Genomic DNA, 19,291 nt, shown 5'->3' on the forward strand with positions numbered 1-19,291 from the left:
GAGAAATGGATCAGTGATTAAGAAAAACTGAGTTTGGCTCCCAGTACCCTCTTCAAGTAACTCCAGTCTGGGAAATCAGACACCCTCCTCTGCCCCTGCTGGTACTGCACAAACCCACACAGACACGCACCTTTAATTAAAGATAAAAATGTCAAAAAAAGATGTCTTTATTTTAAGATGAAAGATGGATATGTTCATTTATTTCTGAATAAAGAAAAATCTTGGCTGAATATTTTATATCAAGAACATATTAGCATCATCAATGTTTTTAGAATTGATCAGCATTTTTATTTTTAGGGCTGGGAATTTAGCGCAGTTGGTAGAGTGCTTGCCTACTGTACATGAAGTCTTGTGTTTGACACCTGCCATTGCCAAAACCAGGTGTGGTGGTATGTGCCTATAATCTCAACACTGAAAACGAAAGCTGCAGGTCACCCTTAGCTACCTAATATGTTTGAGACTACCCTGGGCTACCTGAAACTCAATCTCCAATCTTTAAAAATGTTATGATTGTCCATGGTGAGAACACCATTTTACATAAATATGTTCTATAAAATAGCAAAGTATACTTAGGGTCATTTCAAAATTTAGAAGAAATTCTGTCCTGCTCACAAGCTAAAACTCATTTAATTTTCTTTTTGAAACTCAACCCAGCAGCTCAAACAATCTGAAAATCAAGCGTCCTAACACAGTACTGATATGTCCTCACTTGATACTTAGATGCTGAGGGATGGGAAAATATTAGAAGCGTTTGTTTCCATGTGAAACCACTGTGTTTCTACAACAGCAGGACACTGAATGTACGGTGAGAACAGTGCCATTCAGATCGGTGCAGTTCGAGGATCTCAAACAAGGCGTTTCAGGAAATGCTGATTGGTGTTGAGTAGCCTGACAGTGGACAAATGCCTGGTGCAAACGCTGTGTGTTCAGGTCCAAAGCTGAATGAATTTGCACAGTGCAAGACAGTAAAGCACTGAGAGAATTATCTTAGATTCGTTCTGTTATTTTGTATTAATTTGGGGAGCAGGGCGGGCAAGATGGCTCAGCAGGTAAAGGTGCTTGGTCCACAAGCCTAGTAGTTCCCCCTCCCCTTCCCCCTCCCCCTCCCTCTTCCTCTCTCTCTCTCTCTCTCTCTCTCTCTCTCTCTCTCTCTCTCTTACACACACACACACACACACACACACACACGCCTGCACGCACACCCTCTGAGTCCCAGTACTCTTTGGTGCTCTGCCACCCCGTTCACGATGTCATGGAAACTTTTGTGGCTCAGCTTCTAAACACAGCAGCCTACCCCCAGCTGTGGTAAGGCAGCAAAACCCCAAAGAGTTGTTATGATAGGGACTGGAACCAACATGCAGCTGAAGGAGAGTGGCTAGGCTGACCCTCCCCACAGAAAACCCACCGGGTTAGAAACACCAACAGGCCGAGATGGACAGGAAGCTGTCCATCATACTGCCTGTATAGGACTGAGGAAAGAAAGCGCTGAAGGGAGACCACAGGTGGGCAAGATCCTAGCCAAGCTAGGACAACCCCCCACCCATGCCTTGTAAAACACAGGTGCCTGCTGACTGAAAGAACACAGCTTTATTGGCTGAGCACAGAGGGAAGGTACACTTGATAATGACACTCTGAGAAGCCCCAGTCTCCCAGTCTCAGGATCATTTGTTCCGGGGCCAGTTCCCTCCAAGACTGCTGTACTGGGTATATCACGATTTCGGAGAGGCTGAGACGAGAAACACAACACCTAGTCAGCATCTGAACTCTTCTTGGTACCCACACCTGACTTCTCCCAACATCCAAGGATGAGCCACTGCCCCCAGGATTCTCCACATATCTCAGACCCGCCCTGCCAGGTCCCTTAGTCCTCACTCCCTTCTCCCATTCTTGACTCCTCCCTCAGGGCTTACCTGATACAGCTGCTCATTCTTCAACAGGGCTTGAATGTTAGAAGCTAGAAGCAAGGAAAGAGAGTCATTGGGAGCTGGGGAAGATGGGACAATGAGACCTGTGAACACTGTAGGGGGACTCTGAAGCCAGTCACACCCTCCCTCACCCTCAGAAGACTGAAGAGAGAGAAAGAGAGAGAGAGAGAGAGAGAGAGAGAGAGAGAGAGAGAGAGAGAGAGAGAGAGGAGAGAGAACAGAGAAGAGAGAGAGAGAGAGAGAGAGAGAGAGAGAGAGAGAGAGAGAGAACAGAGAGAGAGAGAGAGAGAGAGAGAGAGAGAGAGAGAGAGAGAGAGAGAGGAGAGAGAAGAGAGAGAGAGAGAGAGAGAGAGAGAGAGAGAGAGAGAGGAGAGAGAACAGAGAGAAGAGAGAGAGAGAGAGAGGAGAGAGGAGAGAGAAGAGAGAGAGAGAGAGAGAGAGAGAGAGAGAGAGAGAGAGAGAGAGAGAGAGAGAACTTCCACTAACCCCCAGAGAGCCTTCCAGTCTCATGTCCTGCAAAGCAGTAGACTCCCAAAGCCAGGAGCAGAGTGGCAATGAGGTCGGTGATGATGACGCCAGCCACAGTAGCTGAGTCCAGCTCCACACAGTTCTGGCACACTATGGGGGAGGAGAGGAAGAAAGTTTTCAAGGTAAGGGAACTGTTTCTGCTCCTAGAAAGACTCTAGGTTCCCCATTCCAAGACCCACACTTCAGTGAGATGGTAAAGACCTTGCTACTTCCATCTCCACCCTCATCTCAAGGAATTGCTGGAGAGAAACATGACATTCATGGGACTTTAACTGAGGAATGGACCAAGCCCCACTCCAAGCCAGTCCCTGCCCCCTGCCTGCCTTAGTCAAACTCTCTCCCATTCTGAAGCACTCCCTGACAAATCTGGTTCATACCGCCATGAGTGCCCTTGGTTTGTTTAGAGAATAAATGGGTTCACCGCAGTCTGCTTTTAGCCAGAAATGTTCTCACATCCAGGGGGCCCATGATTTCATCCCAGTGGGTCCAGGAGGCACATACTTCGGTAATATATTTGTATAGTAGAGTCTGTCCCATTGCACTTATACATCCCTCGTGGGTCCAGGATGCCTTTTCCCAAGTTCAGTGTTTTATTTTTTGCAAACCATGCTTCCACCTTTCCTTCTACATAGTCAATGCTGGTATTGCAATTCACAAATACTTGGTCCTCATGTTCAGTCACTTCTATCTTGAAGAAGCTTCCTAAGAGGAAAAACATAATCAGAGGCAGCTCTCTGGTGTGTAGGTGTCCCATCACTCTGCTGAAATGAATACTTATGGATCAGTTGTGTGCTAAACTTCATGATTCCTAGTGAAAGGACAGAAGCGACCAGAGGAAGACTTCAGGATGGTCTCCAGAAACTGTAGGGCTAGGAAGGACATGGGGCTGTAGTCCAAGCAGAAGACAGATCATCCCAATTAGCTTTGTCAGCTTTAACTCAGCCTAGAGTCACCTGAGAAGAGGGATTGCTTGCATCAGATTGGCCCTGTGAACATGTCTAGTATAAAGGATTGTCTTAATTGCCTTATCCATGCAGAAGAGTCCAGATCACTATGGGTGGCACCATTCCCTAGGAAGGTGGGTCTGGGCTGTATAGGAAAGCTAGCTGTACAAGCGTAAGCCAGCAAGGGAACCAGGAAGAGCATTCTTCCATGGCCTCTACTTTGAGCTCCTGCTTGAGTTTCTGCCCTGACTTCCCTTAAAGATAGACTGACCTGAAGTTGGAAGCCAAATAAATTCCTTCCTCACTTAAGTTGCTTTTTGTCGAAGTATTTTATTATGACAAAATTCAAACTAGGACATAGATCCTGAGTGACTTGGGGGCAAACGAGAAAACCAAGCCACTGGGTTGGTTCAAGAACCTTCCTTAAAAATAAATTCAGATCACCAATTAAACCACTGGGTCCTCCAAGAGACTTGAGAAGACAGAAGGATGTTCTTAGCCTAGAGATTGTGCCTTTTATTTCTATTTATTTATTTATTTATTTTTGGTTTTTTGAGACAGGGTTTCTCTGTAGCTTTGGTGCCTGTCCTGGAACTAGCTCTTGTAGACCAGGCTGGCCTCGAACTCACAGAGATCCGCCTGCACTCGGGATTAAAGTCGTGTGCCACCACTGCCCGGCCGATTGTGCCTTTTATACTAAAGACTTCTAGTTTCTCTTCCCAGCCAGTAACTCTCACTTCAACTTCTCATCCTCTTCCTCCTCTGTTTTATCCACGCAAGTATCAGCCAGAGTAAAGAGAGGCTCACTATGAAAGCCTTTTCCAGGGCCATTAACCTCTGGGTCAGAGAGGAGCTGTATGAACTACCAGCCCAGTGATCCAGATTTCCCAGGGCAAAGTCCATGTAAGAAGATTCGCTAGGAACACAGCTCAAAGGTAGCGGCATGGACAGTGCCCCAGACTCGATCTCCAGTACTGGAGACAGTGATTTGCATAGATGAGCTCAGCACTTGGAAAACTGACACAGAAGGCTTGAGACAGCAAGGCCAGCCTGGGCTACAGAGTAAGGGAGATCCCATCCAAAAAAAAAAAAGTCGTTCTGTCAGCGGCAGCTGGGACAGAGACACAGGCACTGTCCCCTGCAGCAGCCTGAGGAGATCCTTTCATCTCTGAGGAAACTTAACTCGAGTAAGATCCAGATCTTCTACTTCAACAGAAAATTTTAAGATGAGCCGGTAATGAAGCAAATTGAGGCTTATCTTAATATAACTTACTTACATTATATTAATATAAGGGCATTTTAATATAGATTTTAAGCAGGAATGTTAATGAAAGAGGCACCTCCGAAGTTTCCCAGAGAGGTGCGCCATTGTCTTTACAAACAGCCATAGACACTATTCTGGTGGGTTTTGAAGTTCTTACCCATAGAGTTGCTAAGAAACCTAAATGAGTTCACAGGGTGGTTGATATGGGCATCTGACAGAATTACAATTGATTAAGTAAAAGTCTAGATTTGGAGATGCCAGAAGACAGAAGATCTAGAAAATGTTCTGGAGAGGAATGAGGCCCTTCCCCAAGGTCACATACACTCGGGCAGTAAGCCTGTCTGGTTGCTATTTTAACACAAAATGCCTGTATAGGAAAAGAATAGTACGGGGCCAACTTTCACGGCAAATGCTAATAGTACTGAAATTCTCAAGCCTCAGCTAGCGAGAGGCTCTAACTAGTGTCTGGAGTGATAGGTTCCTTTCCCTTTTGTGTCCCTACAATTTCTCCTGTCTTTCTAGCTTACCTTGGTGCCACACTTGCTTAAGGAGAAAGGGCCACAAAAATAAAAAGCATATCAAATCTATTTCTGAGGCTCCCTATATGTCAAGTCTTGTGAGGGGTGTAGGAGCCAGAGATAAGCACAGCAGGCCCTCCTAGAAACCCCAAGATCATCTCACAGTCCACAGGGCACTGCTGTGTCTACCACCAGCAGCAGCAAAGATATCTCTAGCTTCATATTTAGTCACCAATATGAACGCAAGAGCGGCCTCCAGAAACCTCCAAAATGGCTGCTCCTCCTGCTCCAAAGCAGGAGCTTGTACGAGGGAAGACACAGGTGCGTACAACCCCTCCCCTCTTACAGTCCTACCTATCTTCTTTGGAGTTATTTCCAGTAGAAATAGCTGGTGGCCAGGACAGCTTTTAGAGTGACCATTTGACCCATTTTCCCAGGCCCTGCTGAGTCTCTGAGATGTGAGCTTTCCAGGGTTATCTTGGGGCTAGTTTGGTTTGTATTCTTGCACTTTTTGAGATCTACCCCTAAGCTATCTACCCAGCCCGATTTTCTGTTTTAAAAGTGAACAAACTGAAAGACTTGGCATCTGCTGACTTATATCACATCTATCCTGTCTGTCCTTCCCACTCAGCTAAAGTTAACGTTTCTCTAAGATTGCTCCTGAATTCTGAACTGTGGCTCTGGTGGTCATATAATGATGGCCAGCCAGGCAGTGGTGGTGCATGCTTTTAATCCCAGCACTCGGGAGGCAAAGACTGGCAGATCTCTGTGAGTTTGAGGCCAACCTGGTCTACAGAGCAAATTCCAGGACAGCCTCCAAAGCTAGAGAAACCCGCCTCAATAAACAAACAAACACATAATGATGATCAATGACCAAGAGCCTGTTCCAGGAGGCCATTTGCCTTAGAAGATGCAATGGGTGTAACTTTTTCCATTACCAGCCTTAGGCCCAGGCACATGCAATGGGAAACCGTTTTCTACAGACATCTGGTCCAAGGTCATTGGAGATACCGTTAAGACCACTGTGAGCCTTGACTGGAGTTGGTCAAAACCGAATGCTTGTTTCCTATTCCCCAACCCGCCCTTCTGACCCTCCCCTCCTGGTAAACAGAAGTCAGCATTGAGATGCCCTTTCCAGTGAACTTCTTCCAGTGACACCATCCCTTCTGGCGTCCCTTCTTCCGCACTGATGAAGATGCTTCACTTACCTTGAGGGAGAAAAGCAGCCAGTATCAGGCCAGCCAGAATCCCGCTATGATCCATTTTCCAGAGGAATTCATCCAACAAATAGAGGCAAGCCACGGAACGATCAGCCACGGTGAACACTACCCTCCACCTGCAGACTCATGGGTACTCAGAAAAAGGAAGAGTGGGGGAGGAGCTAGAAGAAATCTAACTCTCTGCCTTTGATGATAGGAGGCTGTCAAGGCAAGACTAGGCCAGGGGTGGGGTAGGAAGGAAGCAGGTGCACATTTCTCTTTCTGGAGAAGAGTTTGGGAGAAAAGGCAGAAGGCCAAGGAGAGACTATAAGGGAAGTTCATTCTGACTTATAGGAGGGGAAAGGAGATTGGGAATTAGCCTCTCCTTGGCCACTGGTAACAAATGCAAAAAATGTCAGGCTTCCTGTTGACAACACCACTACATTTACTTACAAACAAGGAAGTGCCACCTCTTCAAATCCACTGAGAAAAGCTATGAGCCCAATACAAGCCACACTAGCGGTTCCTCCCATTCATTTCTGGCCAGTCTGGGGACCCTTCATGGGGCAATCTGGGCCACCACATCAATCTACTGCTGGCCAGATGGACTTCAGAACCCCTCGGCCAGATATCTGAATCCTAGATCAAGCATGTAGTGCCCATGGCACCAAACATGGAGTATTTCAGATCTGGTCTCACTCGGTGTCACCACAAGGATTTCGGGAGGGTGTTTCCACGGTGCCTGCCACCTCAAGCCTTCTCAGTATGAGATTCTTCAAAACGATATAATCCACTCACTTGTAAAACAGCCTCCTAAGCAGACAGTAAACTTTTTTTTTTTACAACAGGCTGTGGGGATCTGAAACTTTCCACTCTGCCATGGTCAGAAGGTCATCTGCTTGGGGACAGAACTATGTTTGTGCCTGGTGTCACTCACATAGGAGTTCTGTGAGTTTCTCTTACCCATTGACTGACTGACTGAGACAATGGCCTGAGACCCTGGGAATCTCCCAGGGCTGTGAACCAAGAGATATGCTAGCTGTCCTGTTGGGATGGGCCTACCTATTTTCAGGTAGGTTCCATTTTGATGCCCCCCCCCAAAAAATGACAAGATTGCTCAATGAAGGTCTACACTAAGTAAGATATTTTTTTCCATTCTGAACTCCAGTCCTACACACCTAAAATCCTTACCCCAAACCATGAATTCTGGGATCAAGTGACCAACAAGTCTAGTCCCAGAAACAACTACAAATAGGTCCTCAATCTGTTTTATGCAAAGAGATTCTAAGGATAAGGAGGTTTCCAAGCGGGAATTCAGAACCGTCGCTCTTCCTCCCTGCTACCTGACAGACACCGCATAAGTCTTAACAACAACAAACAAACAAACAAAGACAAGAGATATGCTTTGCAACACCATCCCCGCTGGGGCCCCTGTGCCCACACTTTTGGGTTTTGCCTCTCCTCAGAGCCCCAGCTCAAAGGATGCTGGGTGGGAGGAGCCAGGCTAGCGGCTACACAGGCTGGTTGGCTGGCTGCTGAGGAACCTCCACACTTTAACTAGAGAAGGAAAGAGATCAACATGGAGCAGGGGAAGGGTCTGACTGGCCTCATCCTGGTGATCTTTCTTCTTCAAGGTAAGAGTTTACTCGAGGGTCTGACAGCCTGGGAAAGGTTCAGGAGACAAGGCCATGACCGGGGAGGCAAGGTTATTGGAATCCTAACTAACCTTGAGCCATCTTCATCTGTCATCTTAGAATTCAAAGGAGAGGCAAAAAGGAAGCCTCCAGCTGTTCTCTTCCGGAAAGAAGCACAGGGACCTGAGGGCTAAACTGGCTAGAGAGAGGATGGTACTGCCGCCATCTTAGGCTTGAATGTACTTCAGAAGGGCCATGCAGCTGGGGTAATGACTCAGTCAGAAAGTGATTACTTAGCAGGCAAGCAAGGGAATCTGAATTCGATCCCTGGAACCCACTTAAAATGAGGGTGTGGTGGCTGACTCTTGTCATCACAGTGCTGGGAAGGCAGGGACTGATGGGTCCCAAGGCTTTCTAGCAGGCCAGCCAGCCTTGACACATCACCACCTTCAGCCCAATCAGGCGCGCGCGCGCGCGCGCGCACACACACACACACACACATGTCACACGTGGTGACACGGCCCAGGTGAGAAAATTGGGAGAAAGGGATACAGTCAGTGGATCTACGAAACATTTGCCCACAAAGCTGTTTAACTGGTCCACAAGCGTGCCCAGATCCAGATATGTGAGACTCCAAAGAAGAAAAGGATGAACCAAAACCTTCTGTTCGCAAGAGCTCAGGTGTCATTGGAGAGAGGGGTTTCACTGCTGACACACTGAGCACAAGATGTAGCATAGGCATACCTGTGTGTGCATACAGACATACTAGTTCACCACCAGGAAGTAGGTGAACTAGACTGAACCTGGGTGCCCTGGGGGAAGCTAAAGTCATGAAAATTATCTTATGTATTTGTTTGCTTGTTCGTTATGTGCATGCCGTAATACATACATGGAAATCAGAGGACAACCTAAAGGAACTGGTCTCTTTCTCCACTATGTGGGGCCTAGAATACAAAACAAATCCTTTTACCTGCCACATCACAATGTTCCCACTCCCTTCCTTTTTAACAGGGTCTTACTATGTAGCCCAGGCTGGCCTCCAACTCATAGGCAATCCTCTGGCCTCAGCCTCCTGAGTGCTGGTGATAGAGACATAAGTCACCACACCTTACTAAAGGCCCGAAAGTTCTTGAAACTACAAAACCCTTCTGTGACATGTCAAGAACAAAGAACTGAGGATGGAGCTGTGAGGAGCCAAGAGAAGGAAATATTTATTAGATGTAGCAGCATCTAAACTCAGTACTCAGGAGGTAGAGGCAGGAAAGTCAATAGTTCCAGGGCAACCTGGGCTATATAGCAAATTCTAGGTCAGCCCAGACAGTGGAAAACCCTGTCCTAAAACAACAACAACAAACCGGGTAGAAAATGTCTAACATAATCTACTAATATAAGGATACAATTAAATTTTAAATTTGTGGAATTTGGTGAAATGAAGATCATGACTGATTAGCACGGTTTCAGTAGAGTGGTGTGAGGAGATGCCAGACTGGCTAAAAAAAATAAAAAAAAAGTGGAGGGTGGGTGATAAAATGTGGCAGGGTAGGAACTGCTGGAGAGGATGCGAGTGAAAGACGGAAGAGATGGCGTAAAAGAGAAAAGGAGCACACGAAATAAACAATGACCAGGCAGTGATGGCACACGCCTTTAACCCCAGCACTCTAGGCAGAGACAGGCAGATCTTCATAAGTTCAAGGCCATCCTGGTCTACAGAGAGAGCTCCAGGACAGCCAGGACTACACAGAGACTGTCTTGAAAAAAAAATAAATTAAAAAATGGGTGAGTACATTTTTTAGCTAAAGGAGATGGCGACACGCAAAATAAAAGTCTAGAGTAGATTCGGAAAGACGGAGGGCGGAGTCAAGGGCACACACAGGAAGGCAAGAGTGTGGGTGAGGGCAACAGAAAGCAGGTGCAGGGGCTCTCGGGAGGCGGGTTTGTCATCAGACAGGAAGCAGGATGGGACCACAACAGCACCACTTCTCTCAAAGCAGGGAGGGAGGCAGTGGTACTATGGTGACATTTCATGTAGGACAGCAGAGTGGGAGACGTGGAGAAGATGGAGAGAGGGGAGCAGCCTTGCTGAGAGAAAGCAGAGAAAGCTGCAGACAGCACAGGCTAAAGGGCAATACTGAAAGTCAGACAGAGGGCTCTGGAAAGAATACCAGGTTGAGCAACAGAAAAGCCAAGTCCTGATCTAGCTTGGCGACCAGTAAGTTGTGAACAATTAAACACCACTGCCCTCTGAACTCAATTCTCGTACCAATCTATTGGATATTTGGCGATGTGGGTTCCTGAGTCTGAAGAGACCACACTCAGATATGCAAATGTCAACAATGTCAGCGGTCACTACCATCTCCGCTCCTACTGACTCTAAGCAGGACGAAGAATCTCCTTGCTCTCTTACAATAGCCAAATAATTAGAGACAAGGACTAGTGAAAACATGTTTGGGGCCATAGAGATGGCTCAGCACTTAAGAGCATGCTTACTGTGCTTGTAGAAGCCTGGGGTTTGAGTCCTAGAACCCACAAGGTGGCTCACAACTGTCTGTAACTCCAGTTCCAGGAAATTGGGACGTTCTCCTCTGGCTTCCACCAGACCAGGCACTCTCACGGTGCACATATACACATCAAGCAAACACTCATACATATAAAATATATCTTTAGAATAATAATATATTTAACTGTTGTGTCCACCTACATGATTCATTCCCATAACCATTCACCTGGCAGATGGGGCTCCTCCCATGTTCTAGGCAGTATGCTGGTGTCATTCATAAACAGCATGAGCCTGCAGAAGTTGTAGGACAGTTGATGCTTCCAACTACTTCTGTTAGACTTGGACTCATGACTAGCTCCCCCATCACCAACTCCACATCGAGCCCTACCACTTCCTTCACCTCTTCCAAATCTGCATATTTAATTAGCTATTTTTTCCCACCCAAAATGCCTTTCGCTATCTGGTAAGTTTTTACTTGTTCTTCAATGTAAGCCAAATGTCATTTTCTCTACTAAACTTTTTTTCTTGAGCAGAATCGATGAATCAATTATTTCTCTTTTCCTCTCCCCCCCGCCCTGTCTCTTTGAGGCAGGGTATCACTATGTATCCTGGCTATCCTGGAACTCAATATGTAGACTTTCAGATATCTCCGCACCTTGTCTCCCAAGTGTTGGGGTTAAAGGTGTTCATCCACACCTCTCTTTCTCATATTTTTTATAAGTTTTATTAATTTTTTTGTCTATTGAGACAGGAATTTTCTGTGTAATCTTTGCTGTTCTGGAACTTGCTCTTGTAGACCAGACTGGCTTCAAACTCACAGAGATCCACTTGCCTCTGCCTCCAAAGTGCCAAGATTAGAGATGTGAGCCACCACCACCTGGCTGAGATTTACTAAATCCTTAAAACAGCCACCCCAGGATATCCCCCATGGACAGTTTACTTTCTGATGGTCCAGCCTTACCTATAGTGAGGCCCATGCATCTATCATAGCAAAAACGTCCACAACTATATTCCACATGGGGGAAGGGACCGTCATATTGGAACTGCTCTCATGATGTTCGACCTTCAGATGCTCAGCCTCGGTTGCATAATTTACTACCCAAAGCAAGAGCCATGAAAGGCTCTTGTAGCCTCCCAAGTGCTTTGGTACTACCACGCCCATGTTTGAGCACCAATTTGTTATGCTATTTTGTTCCTGGAGAGACATGAATGATCTGTTCACTTCAGGTAGGACACTGGTGCAAATCAAAATAATAATTCCACCAAAGTCCAGCTTAGAGAATCAGTTTAGTCGGCTTATTTACAAAGAAAGGGTGGGGGGTTTATTGCAGGATTGTGGGTAGCCTCAAAACAGCTGCATCCCTATAAATCCCCACCCCATTGTGGATAGAAACTTTTAAAAGCTGCATCATGAAGTCTTCTATTATCGTTCATACACATTTGTATAAGCACTGGCATTAATAGCAGCTTCAAAATCTTCATTCCCTAGGTGGTAAAACTTTACCAGCTCCTTCTCAAATCATCTCCTTAGCATAAAGTCAGGGTAGCCAAGGGTCTACCATGAACAGCAAAGGCACACTCATCACTCAAGAAATCCCAAAGATTTAGAAACTCACACGCAGCAGGGCTGGAGAGATGGCTAAGTGGTTAAGGATTTACTGTTCTTGCAAAAGACCTGAGTTTGGTTCCCAGCATCCGGGACAGGCAGCTCACAACTGTCTATAACTCCAGATCCAGGGAGCTGATGCCTCTTGTCTCCACAGGCAACTGAATTCTCATGCACAATGAACTTGCTCTGATGTTCATACACAGATACACACAACTAATAATAAGATAAATATTAAAGAAAGGAAGAAAGAAAAATCCCACCCAGAAAGGTAGCGCAAAGACCAAATACAGCAATGTGTAATTGAGTTTGGTGATTTGGGTTCCATCCAGGAGAGGAACACAGATGGAGCCATTGCCATGGACTAGTATCTCTCTTGATCTTGACCTCATGTGACCATGTGAATACCTTGGCCCATCAGAACAAGCCCATGCCAAACTGATTCTTTATATTTCTTCTATCTTTCCAGGTACTGTGGCCCAGGAAAAACAAGGTAAGAGAAATGGTTCCTCTCTATTCTCAAATTATGAAGAACTCCATTGATGTACGGCTTCCTACAACAGTAGTCTCAGGGGCTGAGAAGATGACTCAATAGTCAAGAACACTTCTTATTCTTCCAGAGCACCTAAGTTCAGTTTCTAGCACCCATAGGAGATGACTCACAACTGTCTGTAACTCCAGCTCTAGGACACCCAACACCCTCTTCTGGCCTCTGTGGGTACCTGTACATACATGACATGCACACATACACACATTCATTTAAAAAAAACAATAGTCTCGTAATTTAGAAAAGGAACAAGTTTGATAAGATAAGGTGGTAAGAGTTGGAGAGCTGACATTTCCATTATCAACCAAATCAGTGTCCTGCTGTGACCCATTCTGGGCAGTTTTCCTAGACCTAAGCAATGAATTGTCTGGTTCTTGCAGTAGAAACAGGATCTTAGTAACTAAGCATGCCTTAAAACATGACTGAACCAGCAGCATTAGCATGTTAGTAACAGACCTCACCTCCCCAGAACTTCTAAATAAGAGCTGAAATTCTACCATGGTCCCCGTGTGATTTGCATGCGCCGTAACAATGGAGAAACAGTGTTCTACTAGTCTTCTGGTACGATCACAAAGCCCCTTAACAGAACCATGACCTACCCCTTTCCAGAAAACCGTTTGGTAAAAGTGGATGACAATCAAGGAGATGGGCCTGTACTTCTGATATGTAACTTGAAAGACAAGGCCGTCACGTGGCTTAAAGACGGGAACAGAATAAGTCCTCCGAATACAACTAAACACAAGTGGAATCTAGGAAGCAATACCAAAGACCCTCGCGGCATGTACTGGTGTCAAGGAGCAAAGGACAAGTCAAAGCCACTCCAAGTGTATTACAGAAGTATGTAACCCCTAATTCAGCAGAACTTACTGTTCTGGTGGGCTTACCAGTCTGGGACAAGGTGGGGACAGATGCTAAGCAGTGATTTGTGGTAATAATAATAGCTGGTTCTCTTTGTCTAGGATTATTACTCTTTAAATTGACACTTCCCACAGTGTCTTGAGAAAGCACAGCCCTGTACGACCTGTTTAACTTTTAGGTGGACCACATGGATTAGAGCAGCTCAACAAATAAATCAGTTAGGATTAGGGGACTGTGCAGTGGAGAGGAGAGCGGGGTTGTCGAGACTGGAGATCAGGTCTTCCTTCTCCTTCACTGAGTTCCCGATGATGGAACTGTTTAGGCGTCCCTGGAATTTCTCAGAGAGGAACACTGGCAAGCAACAGTTCTTGGGGCAAGGATCCTCTATCGTTATACCACACAGAGAGGGCAGCTCCTGCTGCCCAGGGCAGAGGCTCTGATGGTGGTGGGCAGAAGAAAGGAAAGATGCAATAACACCTTACATTCCAAGAGAGGGCTAGCCCTCCCTGTGTCTTGTTCCCCACAGTGTGTGAGAACTGCATTGAGCTCAGTTCGGGTACCATATCGGGTTTTATCTTCGCTGAAATCATCAGCATCTTCTTCCTTGCTGTCGGTGTATACTTCATTGCTGGGCAGGATGGAGTTCGGCAGTCACGAGGTAAAACAAGCTAAATGTGGTGCTACATGCTTGTAATCCTTGGTACTTAGGAGGCTCAGGCCGGAGGGCCCTGAGTTCAAGGCTGCCAAGGCAACCTTAAATATAATATAATATAATATAATATAGGTATATTTTAATACCCTGTCTTTAAATTAAATTTGTAAAGGGGTAGGGGCTCAATTAGTAGACCACTTATCTAGTTTGCACAAGGCCTAAGGTTCAAGCCCCAGAACGCTCAAACCAGATGTGGTAGCACATGCCTATAATCCCAACACTCAAGAGATGGAGACTGGAGAATCCGACATTCAAGATCATTTTTGGCCACATAGAGAGTTTGAGGCCAACCTGATCTACATAAGACCCTGTCTCGAAATGAAGAGGGGCAGCTGGAGATGTGTCACAGGTACTAGAGCCCTGTTTCACCTACTTCAAGCTCGGAATTGATTCAGTCCCTAGCACTGAATAAAACTGGGTATGGTGACACGAGCCTGTAGTCCAAGTGTTTGGGAGGTAGAGAAAGGGAAATCTGAAGGTCAAGGTCATACAAAGCTATGGAGTGAGTTCAAGGCCAGTCTAAGCTACACGAGATCCTATCTTTAAAAAAAATACACATAAATAATTGAGGTTATTTATATATAATATAAATATATTATATATAATATAAATATATATTATAGTTATATAATGTAGCTCAGTATAAAACACTTAGGTGGCATTGTGAAGCTCTGAGATCATTCCCAGTCCTGGAAGAAAAAGAATATCCTGAGTTGAGAGATGGGACCAACTAAGACCCTTGGCTTCCTTCTTATCAAGATAGACCCAGCAGGGAAACTGTTGGTGCATATTGCTAATTCATAATTGATGATCCTATGTCTCTGTAGGGCAAGAAGGAAAGACATTTCTTATTATCCTAACATATTTGGGATTTGCCTTTTTTTTCTTAAATTTCTTTTTTCTTTTTTCTTTTCTGTTGTTGTTGTTGTTGAGACAGGGTCTTGTAAGGTAGCCCTGGCTGGAACTCATTATGTAGCTCAGGCTGACTCAGATCCCTGCAGTTCTTCACGAGGAGTGAGATTATAGGCATGAGTTACCATGCTTGATCTCTCTCTGTGTTTTAATACTTTATTGAGAACAGGCATAACAGTGCACGCCTTTAATCCCTGCACTCCAGAGACAGAGACAGACAGATTTCTGGGAGTTCAAGGCTAGGGTCTATATACCAAGTTTCAGACCAGCTAAGGGTTACATAGTGAGACCCAACCTCAAAAACAGAATTATTTATGAAAACCAAATGTAGTGGCTCACATTTACAATCCTAGCACTAAGGAAGCTGAGACAAGAGGGTCACCTTAAGTTTGAGGCTAGCCTGGTCTACATACAAAGTTCCAGGCCAGCCAGCTACATTGTGAGATCCTGTCCCAAAGAAAGAAAAAAGGAAGGGGCTGGAGAGATGGCTCAGTGGTTAAGAGCAGTGGATGCTCTTCCAGAGGTCCTGAGTTCAATTTCCAGGAACCATATGGTGGCTCACAACCACTCATCTGGCGCCCTCTTCTGGCCTGCAGGCAGACATACAGACAGAACACTGTATGCATAATAAATAAATATTTTTTTTAAAAAAGCGAAAGAAAACATTCTTTAAAAAAATAAAATAAGTCTTATGTAACTGTACCTTGCACTTCCGATTCGCCTGCTTCTACCTCCCAAGTGTTGGGATCACAAGCATATGCTGCAACGCGCCCTGTATAAGTTGTGTTACAGATCAAACTCATGACCTCACACATACTAAGCACCCAACCAACTGATCTGAATCCCTGATCCCCGAGGAGGAAGCTTTTCATTGAAGTAGAACCTACATATGGAAAAGTGAATCACAAGAATACAGCTAAAATAAAGTGGACAAAACAAACATACTTGTGCATCCGACACCCAGTTTAAGAAACTGAGCGTTACCAACACCATATGGAAGTCCCACTGACAGTCACTCCCAGCCGCTACCTGCCCCTGAGCATGAGCGCTATCCTGACCTCTGACTACAGAGGTGTTCTGTTTGGTTCTAGTTCTGTGGAAATGGACTTGTGCAACACGTAGTCTTGTGCATAGCTCCTTTTGCTCAACAATGTGCTTTTGAGAATGATCCATATTCTTGTGTGCAGCTGACTCTCACACTACTTAGAATTCCATCATGCGAATAACTCAATTATCGTTCTGTCTTTAAATGTATATTTTGTCTATTTCTTGTGCAGCTTCGGACAAGCAGACTCTGTTGCCAAATGAACAGCTCTACCAGGTAAAGAACCAGGGAAGAGAAAAACGGTGCTACAGTTCTTTGGGGTGGACCTTAAGAATTGTGGGCAAGTTCTCTGGAAGCTACTGTAGAGATAAAGATCCGCTTATGACATGCTACTTAATAGACGGTTGCTGTGTTGAATAGCATGGGAAACATAAAGACCGAGGTAAGGAGCTGGTGAGAAAAAGCTGAAGAGCACACTGATTGAGAAAGACACATGAGGAAATTTCACGGGGACCCTTCCTCTCCTCATTCTTTTGGCTCCTAGAGCTGTGAATCACCTGAAGTTTTGTTCATAAAAATATTTGATGGATATGCTTTACATTAATTAATAAAGGATAAAACATGAGTGGATGGTTATGCTGTCCTCTTCAGCCCCTCAGGGATCGGGACGATGAGCAATATAGCCATCTCCAAGGAAGTCATCCAAGGAGGAAGTGAGCTCAACAGTACTCGAAGTAAGTACTTCACCGCTCATCTCGGGGCGGGGCTCTGCCTCTGCATGATCAGCATGCTTCCCAGCAGCTGCCAAATCTCTTTGCAATAAGGATGAGAAGTAGGGTGTGGGTAGAGGAGTGTGGAGTCTTTCTTCTAAAGTCACTGGTACCACGACTCAATGAATACTTGGGAGCCGTAAGCAACTGTAAATCCTCTGAGAGAAGAGCCCTGAGCCACAGAGATGCTGAACATTAATCTTAACCCCATTAAAGTCTCAGACCGGGCAGTGTGGTGCATGCCTTTAATCCCAGCACACAGGAGGCAGAGGCAGGCGGGGCTCTGTGAGTTCGAGGCCAGCCTGGTCTACAAGAGCTAATTCCAGGACAGGCTCCAAAGCCACAGAGAAACCCTGTCTCAAAAAACCAAAAAATAGGCCGGGCGGTGGTGGCGCACGCCTTTAATCCCAGCACTCGGGAGGCAGAGGCAGGCAGATCTCTGTGAGTTCGAGACCAGCCTGGTCTACAAGAGCTAGGTCCAGGACAGGCTCCAAAACCACAGAGAAACCCTGTCTCAAAAACCAAATAAATAAATAAATAAATAAATAAAACCAAAAAATAAAAAAAATAAAAACCCTCAAAACTGGGTATGGTGAAGCATTCCTTTAATCTCCAGAACTCTGAAAGCAGAGGTAGTTCCCTGTGAGTTCCTAGCTATCTTGATCTAGCGGGGAAAAAAACCACCTTATTAACTTCTAAAATCAGCCTAACAACGAATCAGAAGTTCTGATCCAATCAGCCCTTCACCAGTGTCAATCAGGAACACAGATTTGAAAACATCAGTTGGTTTTCTGACCAATTACAAATTTTCTTTCTCATTCCAGGTATTGCCCTTTCCATCCCAGGATCAAAGCAATGTATTTTAGAGAGAGCCCAGTAGAGAGATCTTCATCCCTACTGTTAATCTGCAGAGGTGGCAAGCAGAGAGGAAGAACTGTCAGAGAAATTCTGGGGTTTTCTCAAAATAAAATAAAAGTCCAAGCTTGGGGAAGGTGGCGGTGTAACTCAGTAGTAGAGCACTTGTCAAGCTTGCTTGAGGCGCTGTGTTAAAGTCACCGCACCCTACCCCCAGACCCTCACAAAAAAACAGTGAAGGGGAAAAAGTACAGCGTGGTGCTTGCAGGGCGCCACCTATTGGGGAAAATTGTAAACGACAAAATTAAAAGATCGGGTATAACCTACCTCTGTCCAAACAGACTTTTCTTTGTTTAACATTCACTAGGGTATTATGCTGTTTCTAATTCAGTGGACCAATATGGCAGTGGGGTGGCTCATCAGACAAAAGTCTTTGCCACACAAGCCTGAAGACCTGAGCTCAATCTCCAAAAAGTCAAAAAAAAAACAAAAAACCTACTCCACCATGCTGTTCTCAGACCTCCACACACATGCTAAGCATATACAGACCCTATACATACATATAACAACACTATAATAATAATAAATAAATACATAAATACATAATAATAACATCAATGGATTATATATGCAGTAGGTAGTGAAAGGTATCCTTCTACCTGGATCCCTAACCAGAGTAACCTTCCCCACAGGCAAATAAGTTTCATACATATGTTCTTGAACGTATTTTAAGCATGGAAGAACAGTTCTTAAGTTCACTTTATTCTTCCCCTATTCTTCATACAATGATATAACACAATACATCTTGCATTTTCTCCTAAGCCAACCTGGAGATTATGACGCAGAATGGTAGAAAGATCGGTTACTGGCTATTGATTTATTTAGGGACTCACTGACAGCACTACACGTACTACATGTACTTCCTATTTGCCAAGCATGATTTCACTTGCTCCGGGAACAGACCGACGTGGAGAAATAGCTAAAGCATGAGTCGTTGCCCTCAACAGCCTACTGGCTGCTACATAAGCTTCCAGTAAAGTTTGCTTGCTTGCCCACCCCTCCTTGTGGTTCTAAAGTGTAAAATGAGAATACAGACGGGACCCAGGAACAAAGCCAAGGAGTTGTCCTTGGCTTCATTCCGCTGGTGACATCTCCTCTTTTCTACTCTACTCTCATTGCGGTTAGGGTGCCTATTCCGGAAAGATATCAGCAACCTTTCCGGAGCCCCCGGCCCATGAGATCTCCTTCATCTTGACCCTAGTTGGTCCAGAAAGTTGCCACTCTTGGGTCTCCCAGGTCTCTGGCACTGGGAAGCCTGTGGGATTCCAGGGTCCTGTTCTACTGGTCAAGGGGACTGTGAGACCCAGGACCGGAGTCTCCAATTGGAAGAAGGTGAGATTAGGCAGGTCATTCAGAACCCAGGGAGATAGGCAGGAAAGCTGACATGGGGTTCATCACCCCACAGATTTTCATCCAT

The 19,291-nt window shown here is 45.4% G+C and overlaps 2 protein-coding genes across 2 annotated transcripts; one reads left to right on the forward strand and one right to left on the reverse strand.

The window, feature by feature from the left end:
• Positions 1–1,568: 1,568 nt before the first annotated feature.
• On the reverse strand, positions 1,569–6,556 carry Cd3d (CD3 delta subunit of T-cell receptor complex). The gene is given in 6 exon segments (XM_075966110.1): positions 1,569–1,708; positions 1,711–1,726; positions 1,911–1,954; positions 2,412–2,543; positions 2,955–3,155; positions 6,388–6,556. Coding segments are annotated over 6 exon segments (495 nt in total). The 5' UTR covers positions 6,443–6,556; the 3' UTR covers positions 1,569–1,661.
• A 1,351-nt stretch (positions 6,557–7,907) lies between these two features.
• Cd3g (CD3 gamma subunit of T-cell receptor complex) lies at positions 7,908–18,140 on the forward strand. The gene is made up of 7 exons (XM_075966111.1): positions 7,908–8,012; positions 12,585–12,608; positions 13,272–13,499; positions 14,047–14,178; positions 16,422–16,465; positions 16,841–16,923; positions 17,784–18,140. The coding sequence occupies exons 1-6, from the start codon at positions 7,958–7,960 to the stop codon at positions 16,904–16,906; spliced, it is 549 nt and encodes a 182-aa protein (XP_075822226.1). The 5' UTR covers positions 7,908–7,957; the 3' UTR covers positions 16,907–16,923; positions 17,784–18,140.
• Positions 18,141–19,291: the final 1,151 nt, after the last annotated feature.

The sequence above is a fragment of the Microtus pennsylvanicus genome, chromosome 3 (genome assembly GCF_037038515.1).
Source record: "Microtus pennsylvanicus isolate mMicPen1 chromosome 3, mMicPen1.hap1, whole genome shotgun sequence".
NCBI lineage: Eukaryota > Metazoa > Chordata > Mammalia > Rodentia > Cricetidae > Microtus > Microtus pennsylvanicus.